This window comes from Pteropus vampyrus, unplaced genomic scaffold (genome assembly GCF_000151845.1).
Source record: "Pteropus vampyrus isolate Shadow unplaced genomic scaffold, Pvam_2.0 Scaffold108, whole genome shotgun sequence".
NCBI classification, from domain to species: Eukaryota; Metazoa; Chordata; class Mammalia; order Chiroptera; family Pteropodidae; genus Pteropus; species Pteropus vampyrus.
The window spans coordinates 2,417,327-2,432,753 of record NW_011888889.1 but is presented as its reverse complement, the minus strand read 5'-3'; the positions used below and the strand labels follow the sequence as shown (position 1 = coordinate 2,432,753).

General features: G+C 30.6%; 1 protein-coding gene across 4 annotated transcripts in view; it reads left to right on the top strand.

Moving 5' to 3' along the window:
* MICU3 (mitochondrial calcium uptake family member 3) overlaps positions 1-15,427 on the top strand; it is a 76,838-nt gene that overhangs the window by 40,252 nt on the left and 21,159 nt on the right. For 3 of the 4 annotated variants that reach the window (XM_023533683.1, XM_011365270.2, XM_023533684.1), the window contains 3 exons: positions 1,568-1,639; positions 4,182-4,220; positions 11,988-12,083. In XM_023533683.1, coding sequence (XP_023389451.1) covers positions 1,568-1,639; positions 4,182-4,220; positions 11,988-12,083 — 207 coding nt within the window. The remainder of the gene's footprint in view (positions 1-1,567; positions 1,640-4,181; positions 4,221-11,987; positions 12,084-15,427) is intronic. The other variant, XM_023533682.1, reaches the window with a different exon arrangement.

Below are 15,427 nucleotides of genomic sequence, written 5' to 3'. Positions count from 1 at the left end.
TGGAATACTGTCTGTTTGTGGAGATAGAAGGTAAAAACATTTATGTAGAACTTCTATTTCTTTTCACTCTATATTCTTATGAAAGCTGCTTTTGCTTGTTGTTTGTTTGTAAACAGCAAAGAGCTCCTGAAAGCAAAAGGTAGAGTTGGGCTAAGTTATTTGTAAAGGTCTAAAATCTATCATTCTTGTGCCTATTTATAAAGTGATTATTAATAACCTTTGCTTAAAAAACTCACTAAGAAAAAGTGTGGAAATAAATTTATGTGTTAATAAATTATATTTTGTACTGTATTTTTAATTGTTATTGCATATTTTGGGAGGTAATACACTTTATATGGCTGTCAATTATTGCCATACAAAATGAAGAGTTTAAATAACTGTTCACATTACACAATGACCTTGCCAGAAAACTTTAAATAGAGGTAGATTAGGCTTCCATGTATAGAATGGGACTTTAAAGAAGAAATAATACCATATATAGTAATAGTTAATATTTATTGAGAAGTTATTATGTGACAGGCAATGTGCTGAGTAATTCCTTATACTATTTACTCTACACAACTTTCTTATAAGACCTATTGATTATATCTCAATAAATCTGGAGAAAAAAATTTTCGTATAAGGTAAGGCATTATCTCCATGTTCCTGATGTGGAAAAACAAGCCTTAAATAATGTTAATAACTATATACAATGCCAGGTGGGTACTAGACTAATTGGGGGAATCACTTTGTAAATTATGTAAATGTCTAACCACTAGGCTGTAAACCTGAAACTAATATAAAATAATATCGAATAATGTCAACTCTAATTGAAAAATAAAAATAAATAATTAGAGTAACTTGCTCAAGGGATTATATGTGCAGAGCCCGTGCTCCCACTATAATGCTCAGTTACCTGAAAAAAGACCTTAGAGATCATCTAGTCCATCTTCATTTCATATGTGAGCAAATTGGAGCCCAGACAGGATTGAGTGACCTTTTCATCACAATAAAATTAGTGTATAACAGAAGATGGGCTCAAACATAGACACCTTGAGTTCTATCCAATGTTCTTTATTCTTCAAGAGGCTTCATCTCTTAATTTTTTATCTCTTCTCTTTCCTACCATGGAAAAGAATGATTTCATAGTTTCTCTTCTGTGTTCCAGTCTCTGAAGAAAATACTAAGTTGTTGATGAGGTTTTTATGAGGGATTTTTAATGGCTTGTTAAAAGGATAAATAGAAAATAAAATGGCTATTTATATCATCTTTCCTTTTTCTGTTTAGTAGGAGAGTATAGATATATATAAAGTTGAACATAAATGCTAAGGTTAGACCTTGTTAATATAAGTGTGTGCCACAGACTCCATGTCTTTGTGCCTTAGAGATAAAATAAAACTATAATTTTGTACAGTTAACCATAGGTTGCTAATACCAAAGGATGTTTCTATTTTTCTCAGGAAAAAAATTAGTATCAAAAAATGTATCTATAATAGTTTAAATGTTATTCGTGGATTAAGCTAACTATTTTCTTTGTTTTTAGAATTTACTCGTTTGATATTTGATTCTTGATGGGTTTCTTTTTCAGCTTCAAGAGATATTCAGGAAAAAAAATGAAAAGAGAGAAACTAAAGGAGATGAAGAAAAGCATGCAATGCTGGTAAGAATAATTTATAGTGGTTTCAGGTGGGTTTGCTAGATAAGAATTACTTTATTCATGTTGCAAAACAATTAAAGTTTGTAACTTTGGAGCTGTTACCTTGAAAACTTTCTAAAGTTCTTATGTAGAAAAATTGCTTCAGTATTTATATACATTGATATCAATATTTAAATCAAATATTGATATTAAACATCTGTATCCATAATTATATTCATTAAATCATTTTTACTCATGTTGTTACCTGTGAGATTTGAAGGGTATATCATATATAATAGATTAATCCTGATCATTATGCATGTAAAAATTTAAAGGTGAATTGCAAAGACTTTAATTATACACGCGAGTGAATTTAGTAGTACTATAACAATATGAATGTTGAAATAAAAACAAGGAAATAGTATGTTTTGTTGCATTCTTAGAAAAATATAGATTCTTCAAGGATGAGTGATATTTTCATCTTATTCTTAAGGTAGAGTTAAGCAACATTTCACTCCATTTTCCTACTAGTTTTCTTTTTGCTTGTCCCAAGTATTTTAGCCTGACAATATCCTAGGTTCACATAATAAAAAATAACAAACTGGCACTGAGACCTTACTATCATGTACTAAACTAGATGCTTTGCATGCATTTTCTTATTTAATCTACCCAACAGTTCTCTTATTATTTGTAATTATAGATGAGGGCACTGATAGTTGGAAAGGTTAAGTAAATTATTAGCTACCCAATGGCAAAGCCAAGATTTTAACCCATGGCTGGCCAACTCCAAAATTTGCACTTTTACCTACTATTGCGTATTTCTTCATGTGATACTTTAAATAGCAGAAACAAGATGAATTTTGTTGGCATCTGAATGATAGTTGTTTCATTCGTAAATTAGTGGTTTGCATTAGTCTACCAGGAATTCAAATAATTAACTCCAGAGAGTTACAACATTTTTTATTATTCTAAGGATTATTATTATAAGGATTTGTATTAGTTTTTAAAAAAATATGGATTATCCATAGCAGATGGGTGCCATATTCAAGCCCAATAGATTTTCGAAGTATATATTTATATGAATAAAAGTAAAGTATTGAGATTATGAAATACATATTATTTCATAGGATATTTGACTAAATTATATCAGCATACCCTAAATTGTATGACTTTATACACCTATAGATCAAGGAAATATTCCCTAGCAAATATAGGGAAGGGGACTTGTTTTAAAGAACAGATAAAAATAACTTATAAGTAATATATAACTTGTTTTATATAAAGGAATGCCTACTAAAATCATTGACCTCCACAGTTACCTCATAAGTATTTATCTTACATGGTTTAATTAGTGCTCCTGAAATCTCATTTATATAATTTATGTATCAGAACTATTCCTTAAAACAGTTCAGAATTAATCTTTAGTACATCCTTGGCACTCTACAACAATATAGCTCTCTACAAATATTTCTTGCTATGTTGAATAAGAATGACACTTAGTGGTAACTTATTGTTAATAATTGTCACATTTAAAATACTGCAAGTATGAACTGATGAAATTTTTGAGTTTTGAAGCAATTGAAATTTAGTTTATAGTGAAAATATAGATATTATATTAGAGAGACAGTATAGCACAGGCTTGGGAGCCAGATTTTTCAGGGTTTGAATATCAGCTCTGCCATTCATTACCTAAGTGACCTTGAGCAAGGTCATTAACCTCTCTATACCTCAATCCCTTCATTTGTTTGTGGAGACAATAGAGGTAATGACCACATGTGATTGTTATAGGGATTAAAATGAGCTAAAACATGTAGCCACTTATTAACACTATGCGAAATTTGATAAACACTCAAAAAGGCTAGCCATTGTAAAACCTACAAACATAGCTACTTTGAACTGAATATATACTCAAATCAAAATTAAATCAAAAGTAAATTTAAAAACATTTACATACCAAAATAAAACTGCTTCAGAAGGAAAGAGGTAATGAACATTTCTTGGGACACTTACTATGTGCTAAGCTCTCTGCTATAGCCATTATAAATTTTACTCCCATTTAGTCCTCATTACATTTCTCCCAGGTAAGTATCATACCTGTTTTACAGATGAGAAAATTTTAGAGACATTCATTGACTTGCCTAAGGTCATGGCACTAACAAGAGCAGAACAAGATTCTACTGCAGGTCTCTCATACCATTTCCATTGCATGCTGCTACATCTCAGTTTTTCCCCTTCCCCATAGAGAATTGCTGAAGCATGTCTAAAAACTGCATACTTTGGAGGAACATATTTTACTGAAAGCAATAGCTCTATCAGAAAGTTACAGTGAAAATGGTTGAAATGAGCAGATTTATTTAATGTTTAATTATATGAGATTTTAAAAACTTTGCTACTCATCTTTAACATTTATCCCACTTGCGTGTGTACTCTATATAGAATGTAGCATAATGATTTGCCCTTCCTAATTGATTATTTTGTCGTCTTTTTTTTTTTTTTTTTCCTTTTGCTGTACTTGGGTTCATTCTGAAATGTGACACTTCATTTGGCCCTTTGTGCTCTATGTCAGCGTCTTCAACTTTATGGATACCATTCACCTACTAATAGTGTATGTACAATACTTTAAATGTTTTTTATGTAAATAGTCTCATCTGTTATACTTGATAATATTATTTCCTTACATAAAGCTACATCTGCTCTTGAAAATGTTTATGAATTTATTGAATATAATAAGGTACAACTAAGACAAATTTTTTTATTTCCTTCCTAGATTTATGGGAGGCCTAAAATTTACAGAGCAGTTGTATATCTTTAACTTTAGATTAAAATAAGGAAAACACGAGTGAACAATAACCAAACACTCTGGTAAAACAATTGAAGTTTTATATTTTTAAGCAGTATTTAAAGAGTTAAATAGAAATCATGAAGCAGATTTTCAGGTTATGCTTCTGCAGAACACCGGTATTTAAGAACTAGATCTATCCATCTGGTATACATTCTTTTCTCTATCTAATAAAGAAGTATATTAATGCATGGTATTTTCTTAGTTTTCAGTATTTCTACCAATTTTTTTCTAAAACTTTGATGCCTGCCTGCTGCCTGTAGTCTATACAAAAGTCTGGTATAAGGTGACACTTGATATGTTTAATATATCAATGTATCATGTTATTTCTCAAAGAGGATTATGATTTTCAGGCTCTTCTTACCTGAAAAAGTTGGGACTTCCTGCAAATGATCTTCCAAATGTACTCTTCTTATGCTAAGCTTTCTTCTTTGCTTTCTCCCAGAAGGTTGGAGCTCGTTGGTTAGTTAGTCCAGCTACAGACAACTAATAGGCCACGGCCCCTGTTTGAATGTGAACATGCACAGTTCACTTATTTCTCCAAGCTTAGAAGGATCTCTCAAATTATACAGGTTCCAACTGAGAGGAGCCCTTGGATTCAGGTTGTCTGCCTCAGTATTATTCTGCTGAAAGTGTTCCAGCTATAGTATGCAACTCTAAAAGTAGCTGTGCTGCTTCCTGTGTTGTATAATCGAAATTATAAAACCAAACTATAAGACCTAATTCAGTTCTAGATTTGAACATACACTGGAGGCTGATTTAGCATTAAATAAATCTAAGATATCTTGCCAAGTCACAAGGCTTGGACCTAGAATGGGTTGGAGAATAAGCCAAGTCCATGGGAAGCCACAGGACAGACTAATTGTTTTGATCTCTTATGAGATACTTTAAATTTGATCTACAAAATTCACTACTGTTTTCCATTAAATAAAGTCTACTATTTTCTTAAAATTTTAAAAAGATTCCTATTAATCATTTCAAAAATTTGTAAGAATGTATATGATGAAAATTTTATAAATAATGCTATATGTCTTGTAAAACTTAAATGTTAATACTTATGACTTTATTATTTTCTAATATGTCATTATATGAGCTATTTTCCAACTATGGCAATTCATATTTTTCCTTTAAACTCATATATAATTTTCAAACAAGGAAATTTCATTTAAAATTAGAAAAAATGCAGACAGCCCGAAACTGTATATGAAATGTCATTGATGTATATTTTTCACAAATATATTAGTATAATGTTATGCATTAACTGGCAATTATCTGCTAGTTTCTAGGTTTGTAGATTAACTGGAGTGAAAAAGTATCTAATTTTGAGTACAATTCATGGAGCTAAGTATAACCTAAGATTCTACCTTTAAGAAGTTCCTCAGTAAAGACAGAAGTCCTCTTGACTTTTACTATAGAGAAAGAGATTCTATGGCCTCTGTAGTGGCTTGTTCCAAAATTTAATCATTCCTACAATAGATTCTGCCTGTATTCTGTCAGATTATTTCTTGCTGCATTTCTTGCTTCAGTATTCATGAAGATAGTTACTTAATAACCTTTTCTGTTCCAAACCTTGAATTTTCCTTGTTTCTCATATAGCCAACTCTTGATTATCTTACTACAGTAATGAAAAGAAATATAAAACATTCAAAAGAATAAATAATGCAGAAGTCAATTATATTTGATTTTGGCCTTATGTGACTTTGCAAAGTTTTTAAAAATTATCTTAACCTTTTTCCATTGTCAGAAATGTACCAATTTTTATACAGTTTTTTGACATATTGAGAGCTGTTTTATGAACTAAAACAATGCTGACATTCATAAAAGATATGTGTTTGAAAATTTATATATTCTCCAATTTGGGGTGCAGGGTCATATTTTTAAGATAGATAATATGTATCAAGATATATATATATATGATCAAACATGTTAATTGTGTTTTACAACTCTCATTACTAATGATTTGTCTGCTTGATCTGTCAATTAGTATGTTAAATTATTACAGTGATAGACTTGTCAATATCTACTTGTAATTCTGTTATTTTTGTATTTTATATATTTTGAAGCATTGTTTTTACCTATTTAAGAATGTAAACTACTTATATCTTTTTAGTGAATTGAATCTTCTATTATACATTATCTCTAGATCTCTAGAAATGTTTTTTGCCTTAAAATCTATTGTTGTTAGAATAAATATATCACTTTTATTTTTATTAATATTTTGTGTTATTTCTCTATTTCATTTTTTATTTTCTGTTTTTTTCCTAGTTATGATGAAACTTTCTCTGATTTTTAAAATATATTTTTAGTTCAGAAATTATGTAAATTCTTTGTTTTGTGGTTTTAACCTATTTATGCATCATAAACAGTATAGTTTTACCCATTTTTGTACTTTATATAAATGGGATCACTATTATATGAGTTTTTCTGTGTTTTGCTTCTTTGACTCAACATCATGATTATCAATTTCATTTTTATTGTTGTATCTAGTCCTAGTTTATTCACTCTTATTGCTGTAAGTAGCAGTTTACAAACATTTTGGTCTCAGAACCCCTTTATATTTTTAAAAATTGTTGAGGACTCAAAAGAGCCCTTGTTTGTGTTGTTTTCGTGTTGGTTATCTATATATTTACCATATTATAAATTAAAACTAAAACATTTAAAAATACTTAATCCATTTTTAAAATAATAAAATTCACATGTTAAACATTTTTTATGAAAAATAACTTTAAAAATAGTGAGGAGAGCGCTATTTTATATCCTTCGCAAATCTCTTTAATGCCTGGCTTACTGGATGACAGCAGGTTTCTCATAGACGCTTCTGCGTCCAATCTGCTGCAGTATGTTACTTTGGCAACAAATGTTATCCGTTGTTTCCCTTGGAGTGACAGGCTCTTTTGGTTCATTTTCAAAAAAATGTCTGCCAAATACCAAAGTCTGAACAACCATAGTTTCTCTATTAGTTGTTCTTTCATGAAAAAATGATTGATCGTGAAAAGAAGGACTACTTCACGTTGCAACACAAACCATCACACAAATGCTTTTTCTAAAGACAACTGTATTACTTCAGTAGGCAGGAGAAATGCCTTATGCATACTTCCAGTTTCATTACATGAATATTAAAAAGATGTGTGCTCAACGATCAATTTAAACAAAATTATAAGTTTATTCTTCAAGTACACTCTTAAGTGAAACTTTGTTTTTTTAGTGTGGGTATATGGAACTGAAGAATGTAATGACTTCTGAAGGATGCAGTGGCCAATTGCTGTCATTATACTAGGGCTTCAGCAATTTTACCCACCGTTGCTTTTACACTGTTAGTGCAACTGTCAACACAGTACCAAAGGCAAATTGTGTCTTTCAGATGCTTCTAAAGACATGTCTGTTTTATATTTTATCCAGCTTTTTCAGTTATTCTCAATAAGAAGATTGCTGCTATTTACTAGCCTGTCATTAAAGGAAGCCTAGTACATCTTTTCCAACATCTTTCTCTCCTTATATTTTAGGTGTGTCTTTTTTAAAAGCATGTTTTGTGTATTTTATTGGTTCCTTTTTATTTGGGTTGATAATCTATACTTTTTAATTGGAAAATTCAGTCAATTTACACTATTGTGATTACTAATTTATTTGGATTTATTTTAGCCACTCTATATACTTCTTACTTTCTTTTGAATTAATTGAAGCTTATTCTTCCTCTTTTTATTTTCCTCTTTATTAGTTTAGAAGACATTCATTATATTTCTATTCTCCAGGTAGTTAGTCTTGAAATTTCAATAAAAATACTTAAGAGAATAAAATCTTAGATTAGGCCATATCTTTACTCTCTTCCTTAAAAATAGGGTATTACAGTGCTTTAATATCTTTTATTCCCCTCCTGGCATGGGTACTTGAAATTTCACAATGTTTACCTTTGTCTTTTTTTTTTTAATCCACAAATTAGGCTTCTAAATATATACCATCAGTGTTTATTTAGAATTATTTACATATTTGCTATTCTTTACTCATTAATCCCCTTGTTAATCTTACCCCTTCCTAGATTTCATAATCTTATTCTCACAAAGTATATCCTCAAGTGAGGGTCTTCAGGTAAATTATTTTTAAAAACTCTCTAAAAATGTCTTCATTTTGCCCTATTTTTCTTCAGTTTTATTGAGTTGTAATTGACTTATTATATTAGTTTGAGGTGTACAGCTTAACCTGATATTTGTATATATTGCAAAATGATTACCGCAGTAAGTTTAGTTAACTTACTATCACCTCACATAATTACAAAGTTTTCTTCTTGTGATGAGAACTTTTAAGATCTATTCTCTTAGCAACTTCCAGTATACAATATGGTATTGTTAACTACAGTCACCATGCTGTACCTTATAGTCCCAGGACTTATTTACCTTATAACTGAGAGTTTGTACCTTTTAACCATCTTCACCCATTTCCCCACTCCTAACTGCCACCACCCCCACCCCCCACACACACACCTTCCTCTGGCAACCACCAATCTGTTATATTTCTATGAATTCAGTTTTTTAAATTTTATTATTTTTAAAAATTGAGGTATAATTGACATATAACAGTTTCGGGTGTACAACATAATTATTTTATATATATACACACACACATACATACACACACCCTTATTTTGAAAGATAATTTTACTATATATATTATCATAGGTTGACATTCGCAGCAAATTGTGATATTCTAGTCATTTGGCTTCTGTTGTTGAACTTGAAAAGTCAACCCTGCATCTATTATTATTTTGTAGGTAATCTGTTTTCTTTGTAGCTACTTTTAAGATTTTCTTTGCCTTTGGTATTCTTTTCTAGTATACTCTTTATAGTTTTATTCTAGTATATCTCTTTTTACTCTTATCTGTCATGAAATTTTTTTAACTTCTCAAATAATATGAGGTTTGTTTTCTTTCATTCATTCTTGAATATTCACTGCCAAACTCTCTGAATATCGTCTCTTCCCATTTTCTCTATTATTACTTTCTGGAGCTTTCATAGATTTTCATGCTCTATTCTATGTCTCTAAACTTATCTTTAATAATTAGCCATATTTTTTATCTTTTCACATTGTATTCTATATAATTTATTCATATTATCTTCCAATTCACTAATTTTTTCTCTAGCTATGTATAATATGATATTAAATTTTAGTGGTTCCATTTTTCATTTCTAGAAGCTTTATTTGATTCTTTCTCTAATCAGCCTAATAATTATTGGTAGTCTATTTTTCCTAAACAATCCTTCCAAATACAGTTTCATATTCTTCAAACTTAATATCTGAAGTCTGCATGTCTGGCTCTGTTTATTGTTTCTGCTGATTCTCACTTATGGTAACTTATGTTCTTTTGTGCTTAGTAATTTATATTGTGAGCATATAGTTTGTTGGAGTGTATCTGTGGGGATTTTTAAGGACCAGGTTAAGGATGTGTTTTTCTCCAGAAGAGGGGTGCGTGTGTGTGTGCGTGCGTGTGTGTGTGTGTGTGTGTATGTGTTTCTATGATACACTGGGGGGAACTGAAGTTCCATGAAACTTTAAATTACAATTCTCGTATTACAGATTATCGTATTTCAGGCCACAGTTGTCATAGTGGCATCAATTATCAAGATAGAGTTTTCTTCTTCTCTTTTTGTTTTTATTTTTCTTTATTTGTTTTTAAATATTACTAATAGTAAAGTCAGTTTGCTGTTTGATTATATATGCTGCTATTTTTTTTTCCTTGTTTTCCTATTCTCTGAGTATAACCTTTCTCAGATCCTAACTGTATCTAGGGTATTTGCCAGTCTGGATATGAACAACTTTAGGGAGCCATTGTTCTGCTTATCACAGTGACACATTCCCACCTCTAAATTAGTCTTCTTTTTCTCTGACTTCTTTATTTCCTCTTTGTTTTGTCTTTACTTTCCCTCTTATTTCTGTCCTTTCTTCTTTAGTTATGTTGTAAATATTTTTCCAGTGTCATCAGTATGTGTGTGAGTGTGAGTGTGAGTGTGTGTGTGTGTGTGTGTGTGAGTGAGTGAGAGAGATAGGGAGGGAGGAAGGGAGGGACAGTGTTTGGAAGTAAGGAAAAGGTATGGCTTTACAAAGCAAATAGTTTCTGTTAACCCTCCTAACAGTAGTGTAATACACCTTATTTTCTAGTTCGATAGGTTTAATAATTCCTTTGTTTATCATATACTACCTTCTAAGTTACAATTTAAAAATATATCCACATTCAAAATATTGAGATAATATTTGTCAAACAAGTATTTAATCTAGCTACCATTTATTGAGGTTCTACCATACCTATGTAAAAGAAAAAGAACCGTGTTAGTTCTATATTCAGCTCATTTTACTTAGCATGTAACTGCTTAGTTAAAGCTAGTTTAGTTACCAAAGGTGGTGGTGAGTGACTCAGTTATAATAAGAAATATATCTGAGTTATATAAGTGATTTCTGCTAAATAATACTATATTATTAACATTTTAAAACTTTTATTAAAATATGAGCAGTGGGCAGTGTTTTATAGTTAATAATAATGATTTAAAACTTAGATCTTTGAAATAATTCTCATATGCATTATAATTTTATTAGTGGCATTAGGCTTTTAAAAATTAACACCCACACACAAATAAAAGTTTTCTCGTCATCAGTCACTTATTCCTAAAAAAAAAAGTGCAGCATTTTCTTCTCACATTAACCAAAAGAACACCAAGCCTGAGAACCTGTGAAATCTTGCCTGATAGATCCTGACAGAAATTGCATTTAATTATTTTTGTTTATAGAGACCCAAGTCTCTATAAACTTTTACGTTTATAGACTCTCTTTATAAACTCTTAAGCCTGTACTTCTATGTTTTCATATCTAGATTACACTACAGTTCTTAATCTGAATGTCACCTTCTTCAGACTAGCCAGTACTAGTCTGAAGTAGAAGCTAGTATTCTGTCCTTGTAATAGATTAGAAAGTACCTTATCTCTTCACAATGGACACTCATATCATATCCCTGAGTAGCTTTGAGTTGTTTGACGTTAACTGCCATATTTCTTTTTGACAAGTTTCGGATTAATTTAAGTTTTCTTTCTCTCAAGTGTAGATATAATTATTTTGAGTCTTTGATGCACTAACAAAATATATGCTAGCCAACAATAATTCATTTTTAAATTAAGCATGTTTTTTATAGGTTGCTGCAAAATTACCAAAATCTTCTACCAATGAATTTACTTCACTTAAGGTGTGAATAAAATTTTTATTTCACACTTTCATAGAAGTTACGCATGTTTCAGTAGAAGGACATGGGGGAGGGGTGATTCTTTTTGACAAAGCCACATTGTACTTAGAAATAGTGGTTATATACCATTACACCTTTGAAAATACCCTGGGTTTACCAGCAGTGTAATATAATACTGTTGTGTGCAGCAGAAAACAAAAAAGGTAAGCTAATGTGTTTTCTTTTCAAGGTTGGCTTGAAGAGATTTAAAGTGTATAAGTTATCATTCTTTGTGACTATTCTTTGGATTTCAGTTGTGCTTCTTAAAACTTCTACAGGTACTAAAAACAGATGCTGAAGAACTTGTCTCCAGAAGCTATTGGGATACACTGAGACGTAATACAAGCCAAGCACTCTTTTCAGACCTCGCAGAGGTATAATTAAACCTCAACCTGGTCATTGTATTATTTGCCATTTTGTTGATCTAGTACTCATTTCATTTTAGAGTCATAATGATGAAACTAAAAATATATTTTATATTTTTTCTTTTATCCAGGAAAGCAATAATTTCTATATATAAATGGTATATTGATATGTCAGCTCTGCTGGCAGGGGCTGCAAGATCACCTATAATAGTCTATTTTAAATCAGCTTGCTTATAGAAAACATGACTTTCCAATGCAATAAAAAGGAAATATTGTTATTTTTTACTTAAAGATCACTTTTATAAAATTTGAAAATGGTATTTTAGTATACAATTTCACTGAATCTCTTAACTTTACAATTTGCAATGTTATATGAAGTGTAAAACTTTTAACTTGGTAAAAGATAGCCAGTGCTTTAGAGTAATGGTAGATTTAAACAATTAAATTTCCTAATATTAATAGTGAGTAGTTTACCAAGAGCAAGGTGTGTAACAGTTGTGGTAGGTGCAGTCACTCAGGAAGGGAGGAAGTTTTACCTTGACATTGATTAGGATTGCTGGTGCATGGAAAATAAAAAAGCAGTTCAACCATTTGTTATTGTTTTTGAATTTTATGGAGACATGCACCTTATTGCTGCACTGAGATAGACAGACTGCTCCCACCATCCCACTCTGATTAGTGATTTGTCATTTTAGAAGATGGGCTATGTCTTGTAGATTAAACACTATTTTATGTTTCCTATTAAGAATTTTAAGAACTTTATTAGAGATGGCTATCAATCTTACCGCAAATGACTTTTCAGTAAATACTGTTATATTTTCATTATCTTTTTCTCTGTAAAGTTGGCTTCTCATTTCTTTTTCTAAAGTTTGATTTTTAAAAATTATACCTAAGAATATCTAGAGAAGTAAACTGGAATCAGATGTAATGTCTGTTATCTCTACATACAGTGTGACTCAATTGATACCTCTAGATTAGGCAAACACTTGGAAATGTTAATTTTGACTTTGTGCTCAATTTTAAGATCCCCCCAAAATATAAAGCATTTTCCCTATCTCTAATCTGGCTTTGATATATAAATATGATGTAATTAAGATGAGTAATTAACCATTTAAAATTACCTTTTAAATTTGAACTATTTGTAGGCATAAAGTTACGGTAATAGATGTTCCATTTACAGATATTTTAGAAGTGCCTAATTCTGTACTAATTTATGCACGCACACATTAGAAATGCTTAATTCTGTGATTATTTAGGCACAAAGTAAGAGCAACTGGGGACACTAACTCTTAGAGGCCCTACAAGCCACAGTGGCCTAGCTTCAAATTAAGTCACGTCACTGTTGTCTCTCCCCATACTAAACTTTCCACTTCTCAGCCTCTAACCTATCTTTAATCTCATTTAACTCTGCTACAGATTCTCACAGTTAGACACAACCTGCTCATTAGGTATTGAATTTAATTTAAATCTTGGGAGCTTTAATATCAGAAGACCAGTCAGCTCTCACATACACTCAAAGATTATATGATATGATTATAAGATCTTTTGAATATGTTTAACACTCTTACCAGAGGTGTACTGGAGCTGGCTTTTATGGCTTCCCAGAGCTAATTAATTCTGTACATCTCTTCCAAACTCATCATTCTGTGACATCCCATTGGTACCTTGAAGTATTAATACCATAGAAATTGGCAAGTACTACAAATCAGGCTTTTCTCCCCCCTTGGAGAGCCAGTTTACTAGCATACCATTGGCTGTAGTCAATCCACACTATAATCATAAGCTGCTAAATTAATTAATGAATTGACTCAAATATCATGAAAATAAATCTCATGGAGAGGAAAAGATAGAAAAGATAAAGAAGAAGACAAACTTATATTGTATTCCAGAGTAAAATAATTATTTGGAAATTATCTGTGTTATTACTCTCCTACATTAGAGAGGATAATTGAAAATTAACTGTAGTTAAGTTACAACTCATTCTAATTCCTTATAAGTTACTACTGATGCCAGTGTAACATTGTTTAGAGTATCAGTATTTCAGGATTTAGGCTGGTTCGAAAAGAAAGCATAGAAGTCTATTTGTATTTATATCTCTTTGTTTCTTATATATTTAAAATGTAAATATTGAGATAAAGCATTTCTCTGTAAATATTGTAGGTAAATTTGAGATTAGCCTCTCATATTCTTTTTTTTAAATTAAATTTATTGAGGTGACATTGGTCAATAAAATTATATATATAGGTTTCAAATGTACAGTTCTATAATATATCATCTGTATATTGCATTGTGTTTTCACCATGTGTAGGGCACATAGCCTCTCATATTCTTACTCTAAGGCTTTTTCTAACAATAAATTTTTTCAATTATACTAAAACTATGTTATAATGAAAATTTGAATATGCTATAACTGACACCACTTTCTAACCAAAATAATAGATAATAATAGATAATAGTAAAATATAAGCCTCCTATACAACTGTTGAATATAGCCTATGAGTTCCAGAATTATAAAAACTGTTTTGAGTTTTATAGATAAAATTAAAGTTTTTTTTATTTGCTTTAAACTTTACTTGGCCTTAGTTTCAAAGGATTATTCAGAACTTTCACTAAAAATCAAGAGTTTGAAGATTTCTTCTAGTCCTTGAATAGAGCTTGATAAAATTATCACACTGTAATCAATAAAAATGTGTTGAGACTATCCTTAAAATTCTTTAATAGTTTGACATATTTTTATTTCATGCAAATTTACTAGTTTATTTTATTTCTAATGAAACTATTTAAAGTAAATTTTAATCAAAACAAAGTTAGATAATGGCCTTTCATGTAAATGACCTGTGAGGTTCTTTTGTGCTTTTTCACGCTTTGTTATTAAAACACCTGAATTCATTTTATTTTAACAATGAGCACAAGAATCAAAAGGGATAAAGGCTCTTTTTTTGTCTCAACCCTGCTGTGATTTAAGTTATATAACACTGTTAGGGTACCCAGGACAGTGGTGTAGTTTTCAATGACTCCCGACAGTGCTCCGTTTCACTGGAGGGGAAAAGTCTTCACCATTTTCATTTTCTAATTTTTTCCCTTCTAATGTCAAACTGTTACTTATGCCTCTGTGAGTCTGGATTATCTGGATAAGTGAACCTAAGTCTAATAAGATTTTGATGATGAAAGACTGTAAATGAAGATCTGCTCTGCTCAAGGCATGAGAAAAACTAGCTGAATGAGGTCATTATTTAAAACCTGTGTAAAACAAAGCCATCTTATTTCCGTGTATTATATCTTGAGGTAAAGGACATCACGACACTAGAGAAAACATTTCATAATTGTGTTACCTGAGTTCACTAACTTTTGGT